The sequence below is a fragment of the Trematomus bernacchii genome, unplaced genomic scaffold (assembly GCF_902827165.1).
Source record: "Trematomus bernacchii unplaced genomic scaffold, fTreBer1.1, whole genome shotgun sequence".
NCBI lineage: Eukaryota > Metazoa > Chordata > Actinopteri > Perciformes > Nototheniidae > Trematomus > Trematomus bernacchii.
Window position 1 is genome coordinate 10,329,049 of NW_022987593.1, and position 16,760 is coordinate 10,345,808.

The window sequence follows — 16,760 nt, forward strand, 5'->3', positions numbered from 1 at the left end:
GCTGGCTTACTGGTGTGGTTTCCGGGTCGGCGATACAGCGGGACAGAGCGAAACTCATCCTGAGCACACACAAACACTCACAACCGAAGTAAAAACATCTGGCTTGATGTTGAGTAAGAAAAAGGTTTATAAACGCTGTGAGAATGGGTCTGCGGAGAGCATTTCTCCGCGATCCCAACTCGTCTATTACCAACGTTCAGGGAGCTCTATGCACGTCAATGCTTCTGTTCGTTGAAAATTTACGCTAAAGGTCCTGGTGTGTGAGGAGCTCCGCGGATTGGTCCATTTTGGTTCCGGGAACCGCATGACGTCATGCGGTTCCCGGAAGAAACAAATGGAAAAAGAAAAATCTCCAACGAGGCGTTCTGGGGCAGCATAGACAGGTATTTTCTGTGTTAGAGTTTTACTCGCTACAGGGTGTACTTTGAGGGGTTTTGACTCTGCAGACCGTTTACAGGCATAAAAAGCTACATAACACACAAGGGGACGGGTAATAACCAGAAAAGCATGACATGGGACCTTTAAGTCTCTTTGCAGTTGTTATGCATTTATGCATCACGTTATATTCATTCTGTGTCTCTTTGTCGTAATTTTAAGTTTATTTCTTAGTCATTTTGTCTCTTATTTGTCATTTGAAGTTAATTTCTATGTCATTTTGTCTCTTGGTCGTCATTTTAAGTAAATGTTTGTCATTATGTCTCTGTGGTTATCTTGACCCTTATATTTTTGTTGACCCACGCAGATTTCTTAAACTCATTCCAGCAACGAGTAAAAGGGAGTCGAACATCTGTCCTCAGTTCCTGTTTCTCAGATGTTTTGAAACCATTTCACAATATTTAATGGAATTACAAAACCAACATAATTAAATAAAAGCAGTTTTATTCCTGTGAAGAGCATAGTATAAAACCATTTTATGTTGTGCCAATTGGATGAAATAACACCTTATAAAACATTTAGAAACAGGTCAAAATGATTTACTATTATAATTGTTATTTTTGTATAATTGTATTATTATTCAAGTCTTGGTGTGTCTCTTTTAAGTCATTTTGTTCAGTAGTTGTTTTGTGTCTCTTTGTAGTCCCTCTGTCTCCAGTGACCGTAGTTTATTTTTTTGTCTCTATTATTTTCTCTTTGTTGTTTATTAATGTGTGTTTTTTGCAGTCATGTTTTATCATTTTGTGTCTCTTTGTAGTTTATTGTGCCGCTCTCTTTGTAGTTTCTTTTGTCTCTTTATAATTGATTTTGTGTCTCTGTAGTCATTTTTAGGGTCTGAGACCAGAGGTCGGCGAAGACCCTATTGTAATCGCTCTCGCAGCGAGCGATAAACCTGCAAAACCCACACAAAACTGGGAAAACGACGGGCAAAAGCACAGAAAAGTAGCCTAAATCATGACAGTAGGTCGCCTAGTGACACTAGGCTTGCGCATTATTGATATTGAACGGATTATTATTATTATTCAGATTTACATTTTTCCACTTTGAACGCAAATTTGACCCCCACAACATATATGAAAACTCACCAAATGTTGCACGTGCGTCAGGACTGGTGAAAATTGCGATGTGTAATTGGTTCCGTAAAAAAAATGCGCAAGCCACGCCCACTTCCGTTTTTAACGTAAACTCCCCCCACTTTAACTTTCACGTAAACGAACGAAACTAGCTACGCATATTTAGGGTGCGGTGACGAACAAAAAAGCCTCTTGAATGTCTGAATGACTTTAATTTTGAACTTTGGTTCAATGATTACATTTGATAGTTAATAGGAAGAAATGTTTCATTGTTTTATATCATCAAACAAAAATGAAGTGGTCTCATTGTTTTTCTGCAACAGTTTGTTGGTGATTCTTTGTAACATTAACCCTGACAGTTTCATCTCTCCTACTGGGTCATACCGCTCAACCAGCAGTTTTTGGCATTTATTGTTTAAATGTCATCATATGTTGACCTGAATCTAGTATTTACACTATACATTGCTATTTTTCATCCCTGATAAAGATGCATAACATTCACACTGTACATGTTATATGTATACTTAATTTAATATTCCATTCCATGCACACTTGATGTAAATAATATCCTGTTTATATTGTGTATATTGTGTTAACAGAAATTGGCCCTTCAACAGTGTTTTTATTTCTCAGACAGTTTATAGATTTTTTTTAATCTTCACGGTCATCTGTATATTTTTCTTACTCTCTAATGCTGGTTTATTTCTCTTTCAATTTTGAGATGTTTCTATTTTAGAATTGTTTATTTCTACTCTTTTAATTTACATCTTATCTTATCTTATAAAAGTTATGTAAGATGGCGTTACTCTGTGCTTGGGCTGCTTCTTTTTTTTTTTTGAGTCATTTTCTCAGCTTGACCACTAAGTTATGGAGTAACAGTAAATGATCTAGACACACCTCCAAACCTGTTCTGTGCATATAAAGGGAAGGGAAACGACTGCAGGCAACAGTTGTTTGAAAGGTGACTGTAAGGTAAGAAGGTTGGGGATCTGAATTGCTAGTATGTTGACCAAAATCTATTTTTTGTGTTAATTTTACCTTAGTATTTGCTACACATTGTATCTGCTGTTGAATATGGTCTTTTCCATATTATTATGAACATCATTGACTCTGTTTTTTTCTCTCTTTATTCTCAACAAGGCTCCAACTTCTCTTTTAATCCAAAATGGTGAAGTATGAAGTGACTGTTACCACCTCAAGTCTTTTACATGCCACCACGACAAACAATATCTTCATGAAGCTGGTGGGCACAGATGGAGAGAGTAAACGCACGTGGCTTAAAAGCATCAGAGGGACCGCCACCCTCTACCTGGGAGCAGTGAGTGTGCATTATATATATTGTTTTTCTTTAACCTGTACATTATAGGCTAATATTTTAACACAAACGAGTCATTATATCAGTGCGTTGTTATGATGAACCTTAATTAAATCATAAATTGCCTACTCAGTTAAGCGTATCAACCTCACACACAAATGTATTATTTTATTAAATGTATCTGTATTTTTTTAAAGATTAATACTGAAAGACTGAAAACATTTCTTATTTATAGTCAGTACAGTTTGTGATGAATAAATCGGATTTCTCAGATTAAAGCCTCAAATTAGTCTGTTAACAATTTCTTCCTCTTTCCTCTTTATTCTGTTGTTAATCTCCAAATTAATCTCCAGTCAATCTGCTAAAACAAAATTGCCATCTTGGGTCTGATTTGTTCATTGTTTTATCATCCTAAATTATGTTCCGTGCATGGGTTCAGGGAACATCCATTATTTACGACAATGAAAATACTCTTTTGTTAAAGGAAAGTATAATGCAACATTAAAACATTTGTTAAAAAATGTACTGTCAAAAATCAGATATGTATACAATATGTCTGTATGGTGATTTATATTTAAGATTTGTCCAAATGAATACCACAACCAGGCGAAAAAGGCAATAACGTTCATGGTATTTGGCAGTGTTCGTCTTTGCCAAATGCACACACTAAATTGCTTTTTTGCACTTGTGCTTGTAATGAGCGCAGCAACCCTGATTTGCATAAGTACACCTTAAGGTGCAAAGAAATGTAATTCTTACAAAATCCTATTTACATTTGATACTGAGCCTTCACTGCACCTCTCTCATATTCTCTTTTGCTCTGTTCGCAGGTGTCTACATTCTCTGTGTCGTGCCCCACCTCTCTTGGAAAGCTGGTGCTGATTGAGGTCGATAAAAAACCTCTCCCATTGTTCCCAGAAGACGCCTGGTTTCCCAACAAGGTGAAGGTGAGGTCCCCGGAGGGAGACGACTACAACTTTCCCATTTACCGCTGGATCGCTGACAGCGAGGTGCACCTGTTCAGAGAGGGAACAGGTCTGTGAAACTGTACTTGACTGTCTACACTTTTACCACCCTCTAAACATAAGTGTACAGAAATGGCTATTTTCAATTTATTTTTCTCAGCTCTAAGAATCTTGGATGACAACCATCATCTTGGCAAGTACAGCAGAGAGAAGGAGCTGAAGTTGAGAGAGGAGCTATATCGGTGAGAGCAGCGCTGTGTGTTCATGTATAATATCACACACTTCACAAAGAACACACACCTGTGATAGTGTTGAAATCACAGAAACCTCTTTCTGTGACTTTTCAGTTATTTATAAAATCTTTGACCCTTATGATTAAATTGAAAATCAGTTTAGAGTTACAAAGATAATTAAGAGAACGTGTTTTATTTTCTTCTACATAAGCAGTAATATGCAGCCTTAGTCTTTAATTTCTGTATTGGATTTTCTTTCTCACATAATTAAGAACTTTATCGCAAAAAACAATTATGTTAAATGTCATATAGCAATGTGAGGATTTGCAAACATGAATCATATATGTTAACAGTAATTTCGGTAATTGAGATGAACACAATATTTGTACAGGATCATGCATGTAATTATTTTTCCTTTTTCTTCAGATTTTTAAAACCAAATCATGTCACAGGTCAATTTAACGTGAACAGTAACAAAGGTTCCAACACATGAACATAATACCATTTAGTTATAATATGTAACGTATTATACTGTACTTGTACCATCATTTTAAATTGCTGTCCTCCACAAGTCTGTTTTATCTTTCGCAGCTGGGATGTTTATAAGGAGGGAATACCTCACTGCATTAAAGCAGAACATCCTCTTGCTTTGCCAAGCGAGGTCCGCTTCTCTTTCACCAAGACTTCAGAGTTCCTCTTGACTGCAACCACGGGGTGAGGTCTTTCAATTCTGACAGGAGTTTACACGTCCAAACATTGATGAATCTTTATATAACCATTTCAAAGATTAGAACAGAATGTCATGCAAAATAAGGACGTTTAAATAAATGTTAATTTATGTACATCAAAACGCTTCATGTCTTGATTACGTAGGCTGACAGAGCTGAATCTGAAGGGACTGGCTTTTAGCAAGAAGAAGTGGACTGACATTGATGATATACGCAAAGTCTTCTGCAACAAAACAACAGACATATCAGGTACAACGCTGAAACACTCAGGAAATGTTTCAATTTGATTATAACCTAATCATAAATTACAATGTACTGTAACACAGGATCATGGATGACATGGATCAAATTCAGATTAACACACAAGCGGTATTTCCTGCTGTCTTTCCAGAGTATGTCGAGAAACACTGGAGGGACGATGCCTTTTTTGGCTACCAGTATCTGAATGGTGTCAACCCCATCTTGATCCAACGTTGTACAGTCCTGCCCAAGAACTTCCCTGTCACTGATGACATGTTGTTTCTCTGCGGAGGAAAGTCCTTAACTAAAGAAATGCAGGTATTTATTTTTTCAAGACAGTATCCCAGCTAGATATTTTTGGTTCTAAAAACATTCTGAGAATGTTACCATTCACTGTTTTAGGAATGTTTTCAGCGGGAAGTTTTCTTTTGGTTCCCAGAATGTTCTTCTGAAAGGTAGGATAACGTTCTCTAAAAACATTCTTAAAATGTTTGGTGATAACCTTCTTAAGATGTTTTTGATAACATTCTTAAGATGTTTTGATAACATTGTTAGAACATTATGCTCTACTGTTCTTAGAACGGTTTCAGCTGGAAGTTTTATTTTGGTTCCCAGAATGTTCTTCTGAAAGGTAAAGTTCTCTAAAAACATTCTTAAAATGCTTGGTAATAACCTTTTTTAAATGTTTTTGATAACATTGTTAGAACATTATGCCCTACTATTCTTAAAACGTTTTCAGCTGCAAGTTAGATTTTTTTATGTTGCCAGAATGTTATTATTTTAGAGTAGGATAACGTGCTTTAACGTTCCGATTTATCAGAAGCATTTTTTTGTATGCGACCAGCAGCTAGTCACTGTCGGTGTCACATGTACTGGAGGGGACCCAGAATCAGACTCGGAATCAGCTGGTGAAAGTAACATTTGTTTATTAGAAAAGGGGAGCTGGGAGTGGAGGTTGGTTATGGCGGCAGTGGGAAACAGTTGTTCCAGGGCGGGTAGAGAGGCCTGGCTGGTCTTGGGAGTGTGGAAGGCCTTGGATTCCTCCTGGGAGAGACATACAAATGAGTGTGAGGCAAAAGCAGGAAAAGTTGTCAAAGAATATGCTGGCAAAAAGCTAGAGCGGCACGCAACAAACCGTTCACGGCAACAATCCAGCAGGGAATGAGTGCAGGCTGCAGGCTTTCATAGTGTGGCTGATGAGCAGGTTGCAGATGTGGTTGATTGGAGATTTGCTCCCAGCCGTGTAGAGCAGACCAGCAGGCAGGTGGAGGGGGGGGGGGGGGGAGGAGGAGAGAGAGACACACACAGTAGAAACAAACACATACAAACACTAACAGGGGTTTCAGGGACGGGCAGTGACAGTCGGTCCGTTCTTCTATATGTCTGTCGGTCTCAAATCTAAAGGGTGCAATAACGATTTTTATCCACTATGCATACACAGCGGACACTGTTTATACGCAGCCAGTGGCGGACTGGCCATCGGGACGTTCGGGACGAATCCCGATGGGCCGGTACTGAAGTGGGCCGGTCGGACAATGTGGGCCGGTCGGATAAGTCACTAGCACCCCCCGTTGACAATTTACTAGCGGTATTTACTTGCGGTACTGAAGTGGGCCGGTCGAGAGTCCCGGGCCAATTTTTAGTCCCAGTCCGCCCCTGTACGCAGCCCTCACAAACCACACACGGCCAGATAGCTTATCTAACAGTTAGAACCTACATACGAGACACAACCTTTATAGTCAGAAAAAAAGTGTGATTATTTTCTGATATTTCACACATATGATATTATGAATACTGTGGGCCTACATACCTTAGTGTGATTATAAGTGCATGTGAGTGAATAACAAATTCGTTTTTATACGTCCTATTCATTGTCTCAATGCGCTCATACATCTTAAGAAAGTTATCACCAAACATTTTAAGAATGTTTTTAGAGAACGTTATCCTACCTTTCAGAAGAACATTCTGGGAACCAAAATAAAACGTCCCGCTGAAAACGTTTTAAGAACAGTAGGGCATAATATTCTAACAATGTTATCAAAAACATCTTAAGAAGGTTATCACCAAACATTTCAAGAATGTTTTTAAAGAACGTTATCCTACCTTTCAGAAGAACATTCTGGGAACCAAACTAAAACTTCCCGCAGAAAACATTCCTAGAACAATGGATGGTAACATTCTCAGAATGTTTTTAGAACCAACAATGTCTAGCTGGGAACTCACACATGCCAAACTTTTTGGCTCGGGGGCCACTATGAGTTTTAAATTTGACAGACGGGCCGGGCCAGTAGCAGATCGGTAAAAAAATATTTAGCTGTCCACTCCTCATTATACACTCGGCACTCAATGTTGACTTTTCTTTTCTTTGGTCTACTCATTGTTACAGATGCAGGTTCAAAGGTGAATTAGGTTCAAAGGTGAATTATTGCATCATTGCGTCATCGTTTGCGTCATGACGTAACCGTTTACGTGCCTTCTTATGACCCACACAGCGTTTTACGTCGCTGATTTTCTCCGCAACACCGCTCACAACAACATCAATAGAGGACTGGTAGGACTGGTAGTTTTTAATCATACGAAGCCAGATTAAATTAAAGAACTACTTCTCCAACCTTGTACCTTTCTCCAGAGTGCCGTGGTGTATTGTTTATTAATGTGGTTCAGCTGCATTACTGCCTGCTGCAGTGCTGCTCGTCTACCGGAGTTTATTCTCCCGTTAACTCGCGGCAGCAGCCGCTGTTAAGTTTTCATTGTCTGACTGTCACACAAGCAGCTGATAAATGTCCCCCATCCCCATCAGTGAATGTGTTTTAGTCTGAACGCTGTTTGGCATCACAACGCTGTTATGAAAGTGTATCTGGCATTCTACAGGTGATGTTAGCATAGCAACCGAAGCTAATCAGACTATCTTGACTACTTGTTGCTATCATATTGTGACATAAGCCGTTTTCTACACGCATATTTTACCAGCGTAGTTTTCGTTATGATTTTACTTGTGATGGCCACATGTAGCCCATGTATTGATTCCATCCGATAGCTGAAATAATACAAAACAAAAGGAAAACGTCTGCCTCTTAACAATGGTCAATAACAGTGAACGGATGGTTAGTCACTTTGCTCAGCGCTACTGCTTGTTACAACTTGTATTCGCCGACCTTGCCGGGTTGCCGAGTGGGGCCAGCTGAGAGAATAGACCAGACTCCAGCAAAGGTCAATTGTGTCTAGAGTGCGCCATCTAGTGGGATCCACTGAAATGCCGGGTATTGCAGGAAAAAGGCAAAATGAATGCGGTCTTTACTACAATTTGGACAATTTTGTACCAATATTCGGCGGGCCGGATTCAAAAGCCCAACGGGCCGTATATGGCTCGCGGGCCTTAGTTTGCCCATGCCTGGTCTATAATATGTTACCTCAACAACGTCCCAAAAACATCCTCAGAATGTTGCAGGCAAAACGTTCCACCTTTGTTAACATATCACATTAAAGGAACGTTTTCTAAAAAACTTTCTGTCATCTCAGGCCTCAATAACATCCTCAAAACATCTTCTGAATGTTGCAGTTAAAACGTTATGTCTTAGTTAACCTTAAACCTTATAGGAACATTATTTGAAATAATAAACATCCTAAAAAGGTTCTTTGAACATCATGTTTCTTTAAAACATTATTAGAACCTGTAGGTAACGTTAGCAAAAGTTGTGAGAACGTTCCCTGCTAGCTGGGATGTTGGTTAAACCGATGAATAAGCTGACTTCAAACTGAAAGAGGTTCTGTAGCGCAGAAAAATAAAGCACTTTTTGAACATTGAAGTATGTAAACATGTCAGATGTTAGGATAATTTCTTACTATTTTGATATCTTAAAACTCAAATGTATAATTTGTACACAAAAGATCCCTTAATTAATTGTATTTCAAGATTAAATGTAAGGGGGGAAATCAGGGTTTAATCGATCAGAACCTGACATAAAACAAATTGTTATTGTGACGGTTAAAGTTCAAACCCTGTTATATTTGTGACTGTCATAAACAGGACGGCAACATCTTCCTGTGTGACTACAAGCGTTTGGATGGACTGAAGGCAAACGTCATCAATGGGAAGCAGCAGTACTTGATGGCTCCCCTTGTCCTGCTCCATAAAACCCCTGATGATAAGCTGATGCCGATTGCTATTCAGGTAAGATTGTATTGAGATTTACTGCTAGATAAGGTGGATTTGTACTTTGGACAGGTCATTGGGTTTATGACCAATTTTGAAACATTTTAAGTTTTTAACATTACACTATACATTTTGTAGCAACACTTACTGGATTTCTTCAGTAAAATTAAGTTTAAAACTTTTTAAGAAAGTATTTTCTACCCTATTGTGTTCCATCCATGAATCAACCTTTCTTTATTTAACGTTCTTCTCCTGCAGCTGAAGCAGACTCCAGCAGATGACAACCCCATCTTCTTTCCTACTGACTCTGAGTACGACTGGTTAACAGCCAAGATATTTGTGAGAAGTGCAGATTTCAGCGAGCATCAACTAAATGTTCACCTGCTGCGCACTCATCTGCTGGCTGAGGTTTTTGCTGTGTCACTGCTGCGCAACGTGCCCATGGTGCATCCACTCTACAAGGTAAGTGAAGGGGAGAAAACTGAACTTACTGTTGTTTTTTTAACTTGCTGATTTTTGTTTCTTCCAAAGCTGTTTGTGTTTAAGTTTTAGTGTTTGTGAATGCTACTTAATGTTATAGAAGTGTCCAGATTCTGACATTGTTAAATAGTGTTATTAACATTTTCCTTCTTTCCCTCAGCTCCTCATACCTCACACTCGCTACACTCTGCAGATCAACTTCTTAGCTCGACTTCTTCTCATATCTCCAAGTGGAGTTTTCACACAGGTACGAAAAGACCAACACACTTTGAGACCATTACCATCACAATATTTCATATATAGTGTTTTTCTCTAAATGTATTCCTTACATATTTGACTCTAGTTTGCATCATCTGGCGGCGAGGCTATGATCACAATCATGAAGAGATCCATGTCCTCAATGACCTACAGGTCTCTCTGCATGCCGGAAGACATTGCTGAGCGTGGGATGGAGGATGTGCCAAACTACTACTACAGGAATGACGGACTCATGGTTTGGGATATCATCAACAGGTACTGCTGGCACTGGCAATGTGATAATACAAAACAATCTAACTTAAAACTGCTATTTTAAACATGTTTAACTATATTTGCATGTTTAACTATATTTGCATTTTGCACAAGTGATGGTGTTTTAGATGAGCAACAGAAAAACTAAACAAAAACCTAAAATTACAATGTTAGTTTCCTGGTTTAGTTCAATTCATTACCCTATGTCAGGAGTAACGATGTCAGAAAGTCTTTCCAGTTCAAAGAAGTTGAAGAAGTGATGTGTTTTACATCTTAAAGAAAAACACACAAAATACTGAGCGAAGTGCTCTGGGCCTTTTAAAATGTAAGCAGGTCCTGACTTCTCTAACTTTACCAAATAATGTTTGGAAAGTCTAGGTGATAAGCAGCACAATAAACACGCTTACTTCAAAATATGGAAATAACTCAAAGAGGCAGCAGAAACTATTGTTTACATTTTAATAAGCAGAATAATAATTTAACCTCAACAAGCCCCCAGAAAAGAGAAAAATAAAAAGGTCTTGGGTGTTGTTTACAGTTTCTTCCTTGTTACATCTCATTGTTCAATGCATTTCATGCTTATTTGCTGTATTGCAGCAGCAGGGAGCATCTCCAGGAAGAGAAGTCAAACTGTTTTGCCATTTTCATTTGCTATGTGACATTATTGTTCCCAAAGGATCTCAAAGTAATGATATCAAATTGTATAAAAAGCCTAACAATATATTGGAAGCCCCAGAAAGGGCTGCAGTGGAGAAAAACCAAATTAGAATAAGCCACCGTTTCATTGTCTAAAGTTTTTTTATTTGGTTCTTCTTTCTTTCAGGTTTGTGAAAGGAGTGCTTGGTCACTACTACAAGAGTGATGCTGAGGTTAGCCAGGACTCTGAACTCCAACAGTGGATTCAAGACATTTTTGAACATGGATTCCTCTCCCAGGCAAACACAGGTGTGCTTAAATACAAGCTGATGTGTTATTATCCACCAAGTCCTCATTTCATATTATAATTACTCTACATTATATTAATATATTCAATTAATATGCATTCTCAGGAATCCCTCAAAGGCTTGCATCCGTGGCAGAGTTGGTCAAGTTTGTCACCATGGTGATTTTCACTGGCTCAGGACAGCACTCGGCTGTGAACTGTGGACAGGTGCATCATTGTTATCTTTATGTAATCTTTTTGTGGGATAGCATTTTACCTATGTTTTAACTCTGACACATAGCATGTTGTGTAGAGAGCTCCACAATCTGATTGCAAATACTATGATATGGTGTCATGGTCCATTTCTTTGTTAATCTGTTTCCTGTTTTATTTTGAAAATACTTCTCCCACAGTGTCATGTCTGTTTTTACTTCCTGTCTTTGTGTGTTTTCCCGCCTTTTTGGATTGCCTGGCCTTGCCTTCTTAGCTTTAAATGTTCCCCTTTACACCTGACTATCAGTTACAGTACATATGGTTTAAAGATAATGCTGGTTAATAGTTTTATAATCTTTGACAATGTATTTTGCTTTTATTGCAGTTTGACTATGGTGGCTGGATGCCCAACAATCCCATCTCCCTTCAACTTCCTCCACCATCCACAAAGGGGAAAACAAGCGAGGCCACGATGCTGAACACATTCCCTGACGTCAACACAACAGTCCAGGGCATGTCCACCATGTGGCTGCTCAGCAAGCAGTCCTCTGACTTCGTAAGTGTCCTAGACTTCAGAAAATATTATATCTATCAAGTTCCTATTTGGCTTTTTTAAACACCGCTGCAGCTTTAGTTAAATAAAATCAAAGAGAACATACAGTTTCATACCACAGGAGATACAACTGTTGAACTCCTGAGCTCACCACTCACATATGTCTATAATAGTTCATTTGTTTATTCCAAAATATCCTTATATCTGTATAGTACACAGTATTGATTCTATACTGTACATTATTTAAATATACATACTTTTTATCTCACTCTACCTTACATATACATTGCTTACTTATTCCTGCACTTTACTTGCACCATTGTTACACCAGCAGTATTTTTTTATTGGACTATTTAACTTCCTATTTCTTTATGGCTTAAGTATATTAGTATTTCAGTGTGTGCATATGACAATAAAACCGTTTGAATCTTCAAACTTATAATACATTTGTCAATTTGCATTCGCTTGAAACTTTTTCTTATTTTTTAAATTACAAAGTGCTGTAGAAATCTTAAAGTGGACCTATCATGCTATATTTGAATAATATAGTGTAGGACCATACCTATATAAGGCATATTTATACTTTTTTTTTTTCAAAATACCAAACAGATCATGCATTTTAGCCATGCCTCATTTCGCTCTATTTGACATTTTTTAGATCTGTTTTAGCAAGGGCTGATTCTGTGAGCAACAGCACCATCTAGAGGCCTGGCATATGTACTACAACGTCTCCAGCGCTTTCGAACGGCAATGCCGTGGTTGTCTCCTCCTGATTGGTGGAGTTGGCCCAATAGCCGTAGCGCCACTGTCCTGACGTCAGGACAGTGTTCAAATCTGGATCAGTTTTGATCAGATCCGTTGCAGCCCCTTTTTTAGAGATTTGGGTATGGAGGAAAATAGAGAGGGTTGTGTTTTCTGACACTTGGTGAGTTCCCTGGAACACCGGGGACACATATTCATGTATAAAAGACGTACAAAAGTGCATTTTGCATGATAGGTCCCCTTTAAGTTATAACAAAAAATGTACAATAGTAATGTTAGCTTTGTCTTGTTCTTCATATTGGTAACACTAATGTTGCATTTTCCCAGGTCTGTCTCGGCCTCTACCCAGAGGAGCATTTCTGTGAGGAAGTTCCCTGCAAGCTGATAAGCACCTTTCAAGGGGAACTTGAAATATTAAGCACAGTGATCAAAACCAGAAACAAGAGCCTGGAGGTCCCATACACTTACATGGACCCTGCTTTGGTGGAAAATAGTGTGGCCATTTGAATGTTGCAGTGAAAGAAGGTGTGGGCCCCTCCCTCAATCCGACATTGGATAGTTTCCTGATCTCTTTCTCGCTATAGGGTTGGTATCCTCATGAGAGAATCTTTATTAGCCTCATTAGTCTTCTACATTTTTTACTGATGATTTTTCAGTGTCTTGGTCATTTGATTGCTTATTTTAAAGCTCATTTAAAAATCTACTGATGGCAACTTTACCACTGGGCAAACTCAATACATTTCAAACATTTGCATGCAGAACACAACTCAGAGATCTGCTATATAAATACTGCTGTGTTAGCTGAGAGCAAATGTACAAATCTAAGCATTTTAGCATCAGTTCTGCTAGCTCAGTCGAGTTACATAAACAGAAAATGGACCAAACGATATATTCAGGAACAAAATATACTAATCTCAAACAATCGTGCAGTGACTAAATGTAACTCTGCCTGCAACAGATTAGTCTTGTCTTTGTATATTTATTGTTTATTCCGTTGATGTTTTGTTGCTGGTGATTTGTTGCTTATTGTATATGTTGTTGCTGATTTATTGTTTCTAGGATATTATATCATTCTGTACTCACACCTGTACTATCTTGCAATGAGTCGCTTGTCAATAATAAAACCAGATCTAAATGGATTATCTCTCTCTGGCATTTTTTAAGGCTTGTGCAAGTTGACTTTCATACTGTAGTATGAAAATATTATAGTAAAATATTTCAGTAAAAAATAAACTTAAACAGGTAATTTAGTAGAATAGATATAGTAGACAAAAAAAATGACTTATTATGATATGTCATAAATAAAAAAGGTTTTGAAAGGGTCAAAGTGTAGTATGTTGTTAAAATGTCATAAAAAAATTATGAAAAATTGCATAAAATGGTCATGGTATACTATGTCGTCAAAAGTGGCATTTAAAAAGCCTTATTTTGTTACTTCATGAAAAAAGTAATTAAAAGGTCATTAAGCTGTAAAAATGGCATTTAAAAAATATGATTTTCATAAATATGTCACAAAAAGTGTAATAAGGAAACGTCATAAAAAGGTAATATTTTAGTATATCCTAAAACATTTCATGAATAAGGCAGAGTATAGGATCTGGTCAAATGACTCTAAAAGCTCAGAATTTGTATAATTTCCCATCCAATCTCAATCACCAAGGAACCATTTCTGCAGAGTATCTTTCAAGCCGCCTCCACAGCGATCTCTGCCAACGAGATTTGTGAATCATCCACTACTGACTGCCATCCAGAGGGCAAGTCTGTCAAGTTCCTCACTGAAGAACTACCTTCAAACTCTATCCCCTATTTATTTCATCATCTTCCTCTTTGAGAACATGCAGCGGTCATTTCCTCTGACCTGTCAAGACTTTTCTGCTGAGTCAGCATTGCCAGTCTCATCTGGGAGACCTCTTCTTCGCCTCGGCAGATAACTGATTTCTGCTTGATAACTTGACAATGCCTGACACAAATCTCTGTTAGACGGCAGCGCTCTGTTAAATGAAATCAATCAGCGGAGTTTGCAGATCTTATGCCTGACTTCCGCATTATTAGGTGTAAAAATGTAATGTTCAGACAATGTAATGAATTCATCTTAGAACATAGAACAATTAATCTGTTGATCTTTCACCTGATACATCAAAAATAATTGCTGATAAACATCTCAACATAACATCTGAAAAGTGAACTGGGTAGTTATTAAAACTGCCTTTGAATAAATACAGTAAAAGACAGACAAAAGGTTGGCACACTCAACAGCTGAGAACTAAATATTCATTATCCATCTCTATCTCATGTAACACTGAGCACTTTAAATAATGAGATTATATTTAAAAGCAATACAGCAATACATTTGCAATTTAAAAATTCCTCACTATTGAGCTAAATAGCCAAATAGAGGTTTTAAAGTTAACCTTTGCCCGTCCTTTTTTGCCCAGCTCTTATTCATGATGCAGGTCATCACAGCTGTTTATCTCTGTTAACAATTCTTTATATTTCACTGTATCATTTAACTCTTCTTATGACTTTCATTAACATCACATTAGCACTGATAGAAGTCATGTTTCTGTGGAACGACCATAACAGATTTTGGTAAGGTCTTTTGCCTTAATTCATCCAGAGACTTCAAACTTTTTTTTACTGAAACTGAAAAGGTTTAACCCATAATTGTTTTTTATATCCTGTGGGATACAGGCTGTGTCCATGTTCAAATTGGTGTAATACTTGTGTTACATGGCTGAAATACAGTATGGGTATACTAACAGTGTAATATAGTTGTAATAACAATGTATCATGGGTATGATATGGGTGTAATACAGGTGTAATACTTGTGTTACATGGCTGAAATATGGGTCTACTATTATTGTAATATAGGTGTAATATCAATGTATCATGGGTATAATATGGGTGTAATACAGGTGTAATACTTGTGTTACATGGCTGAAATATGGGTCTACTATTATTGTAATATAGGTGTAATATCAATGTATCATGGGTATAATATGGGTGTAATACAGGTGTAATACTGGTGTAGGGTTGTATTAATTTGTAATGTGGATATAATGACAGTGTAATTACTTTGGAATATTGGTGTAATAACAGTGTTACATGGGTGTAATACGGCTGTAATAGGGGTGAATTAATGTGTGATATGGGTGTAATAACAGTGTTACATGGGTGTAATACGGCTGTAATAAGGGTGTAATAGGGGTGAATTAATGTGTGATATGGGTGTAATAACAATGTTGTATTGGTGTAATTTTGAAAATCGCAATCAAATTCATTTTCCTAAATATTTCTATGTGAGTGCCCATTTAAGGGTTAATATTGTATGCTCTTAATGTGGCGTCTGTCATTTTCTGTTTGTGTGCAATTAGTGTGAGAAGAGTTAAAAATGACCGACTTTGCTACCCACCAAAATACAACTGGAAAACCTCACATAAGAAACAGTACACACGCACAAAAACAGCGATACAGACAAATACACACATGTGTGTTATTTATTGCCTCTAGCCTTGGGATTTCTTCCTGCTATGCGGTGGTTTAATAAACGGACTGTTTGCTTGCCCTTGCTGTCCCAAAATAAGCTCCCCTAGGGGAAAATTATGATTCCTTTTATGGTTTTTCAGCAGGCCAGTAGCTGGACTTTAGGGAATCCTCTGTTTGAGAAGAGATCTAATATCGAAAATCCAAACCTTTTTTGAACAGCAATATTATTCATTTTCCGTGTGTGTGTGTGTGTGTGTGTGTGTGTGTGTGTGTGTGTGTGTGTGCGTGCGTGTGTGTGTGTGTGTGTGTGTGTGTGTTTTGTGAGAGAGAGAGAGAGAGAGAGAGAGAGAGAGAGAGAGAGAGAGAGAGAGAGAGAGAGAGAGAGAGAGAGAGAGACTATTGGCCAGTAGCAATCACACTCCTGATCTGAAATGAACTCATGAAAACCGTATGCAAGTTTAATTCACCGCTGCGAGCACATCCACTGATTTTAAGGTGTCCACTTTTGTGAAAAAACATAATGAGGTATCCTGAAATTAGAAAATGTACCCGACGAAAGGTGAAAACTCCACTGAGTGCTTCTTGTGCTTATACAATAACTGTATCATGGTCACCTATCATATACAACACAGGGATTGTGTGTGTTTGTTTCAAAGTGAATTGATGAATGATTATGTAAAGAGTCAACTAGA

At 37.8% G+C, this 16,760-nt stretch overlaps 1 protein-coding gene across 1 annotated transcript; it reads left to right on the forward strand.

The window, feature by feature from the left end:
* Positions 1–2,417: 2,417 nt before the first annotated feature.
* On the forward strand, positions 2,418–13,089 carry LOC117482231 (arachidonate 15-lipoxygenase B-like). Its single transcript, XM_034130275.1, has 15 exons — positions 2,418–2,480; positions 2,649–2,826; positions 3,654–3,858; positions 3,949–4,030; positions 4,613–4,735; positions 4,895–4,998; positions 5,141–5,307; positions 9,017–9,160; positions 9,401–9,604; positions 9,783–9,869; positions 9,966–10,135; positions 10,956–11,077; positions 11,182–11,282; positions 11,653–11,823; positions 12,910–13,089. The coding sequence occupies exons 2-15, from the start codon at positions 2,674–2,676 to the stop codon at positions 13,087–13,089; spliced, it is 2,013 nt and encodes a 670-aa protein (XP_033986166.1). The 5' UTR covers positions 2,418–2,480; positions 2,649–2,673.
* Positions 13,090–16,760: the final 3,671 nt, after the last annotated feature.

What these genes read in the sequence shown, in the direction of transcription:
- LOC117482231 (XM_034130275.1), top strand. Translation starts at nt 2,674, where the DNA reads ATGGTGAAGTATGAAGTGACTGTTACCACCTCAAGTCTTTTACATGCC. An exon ending in CAAAACAACAGACATATCAG is followed by an intron (nt 4,999 to 5,140) that starts GTACAACGCTGA and finishes CTGTCTTTCCAG; the next exon opens with AGTATGTCGAGAAACACTGG. An exon ending in TGGTGCATCCACTCTACAAG is followed by an intron (nt 9,605 to 9,782) that starts GTAAGTGAAGGG and finishes TCTTTCCCTCAG; the next exon opens with CTCCTCATACCTCACACTCG.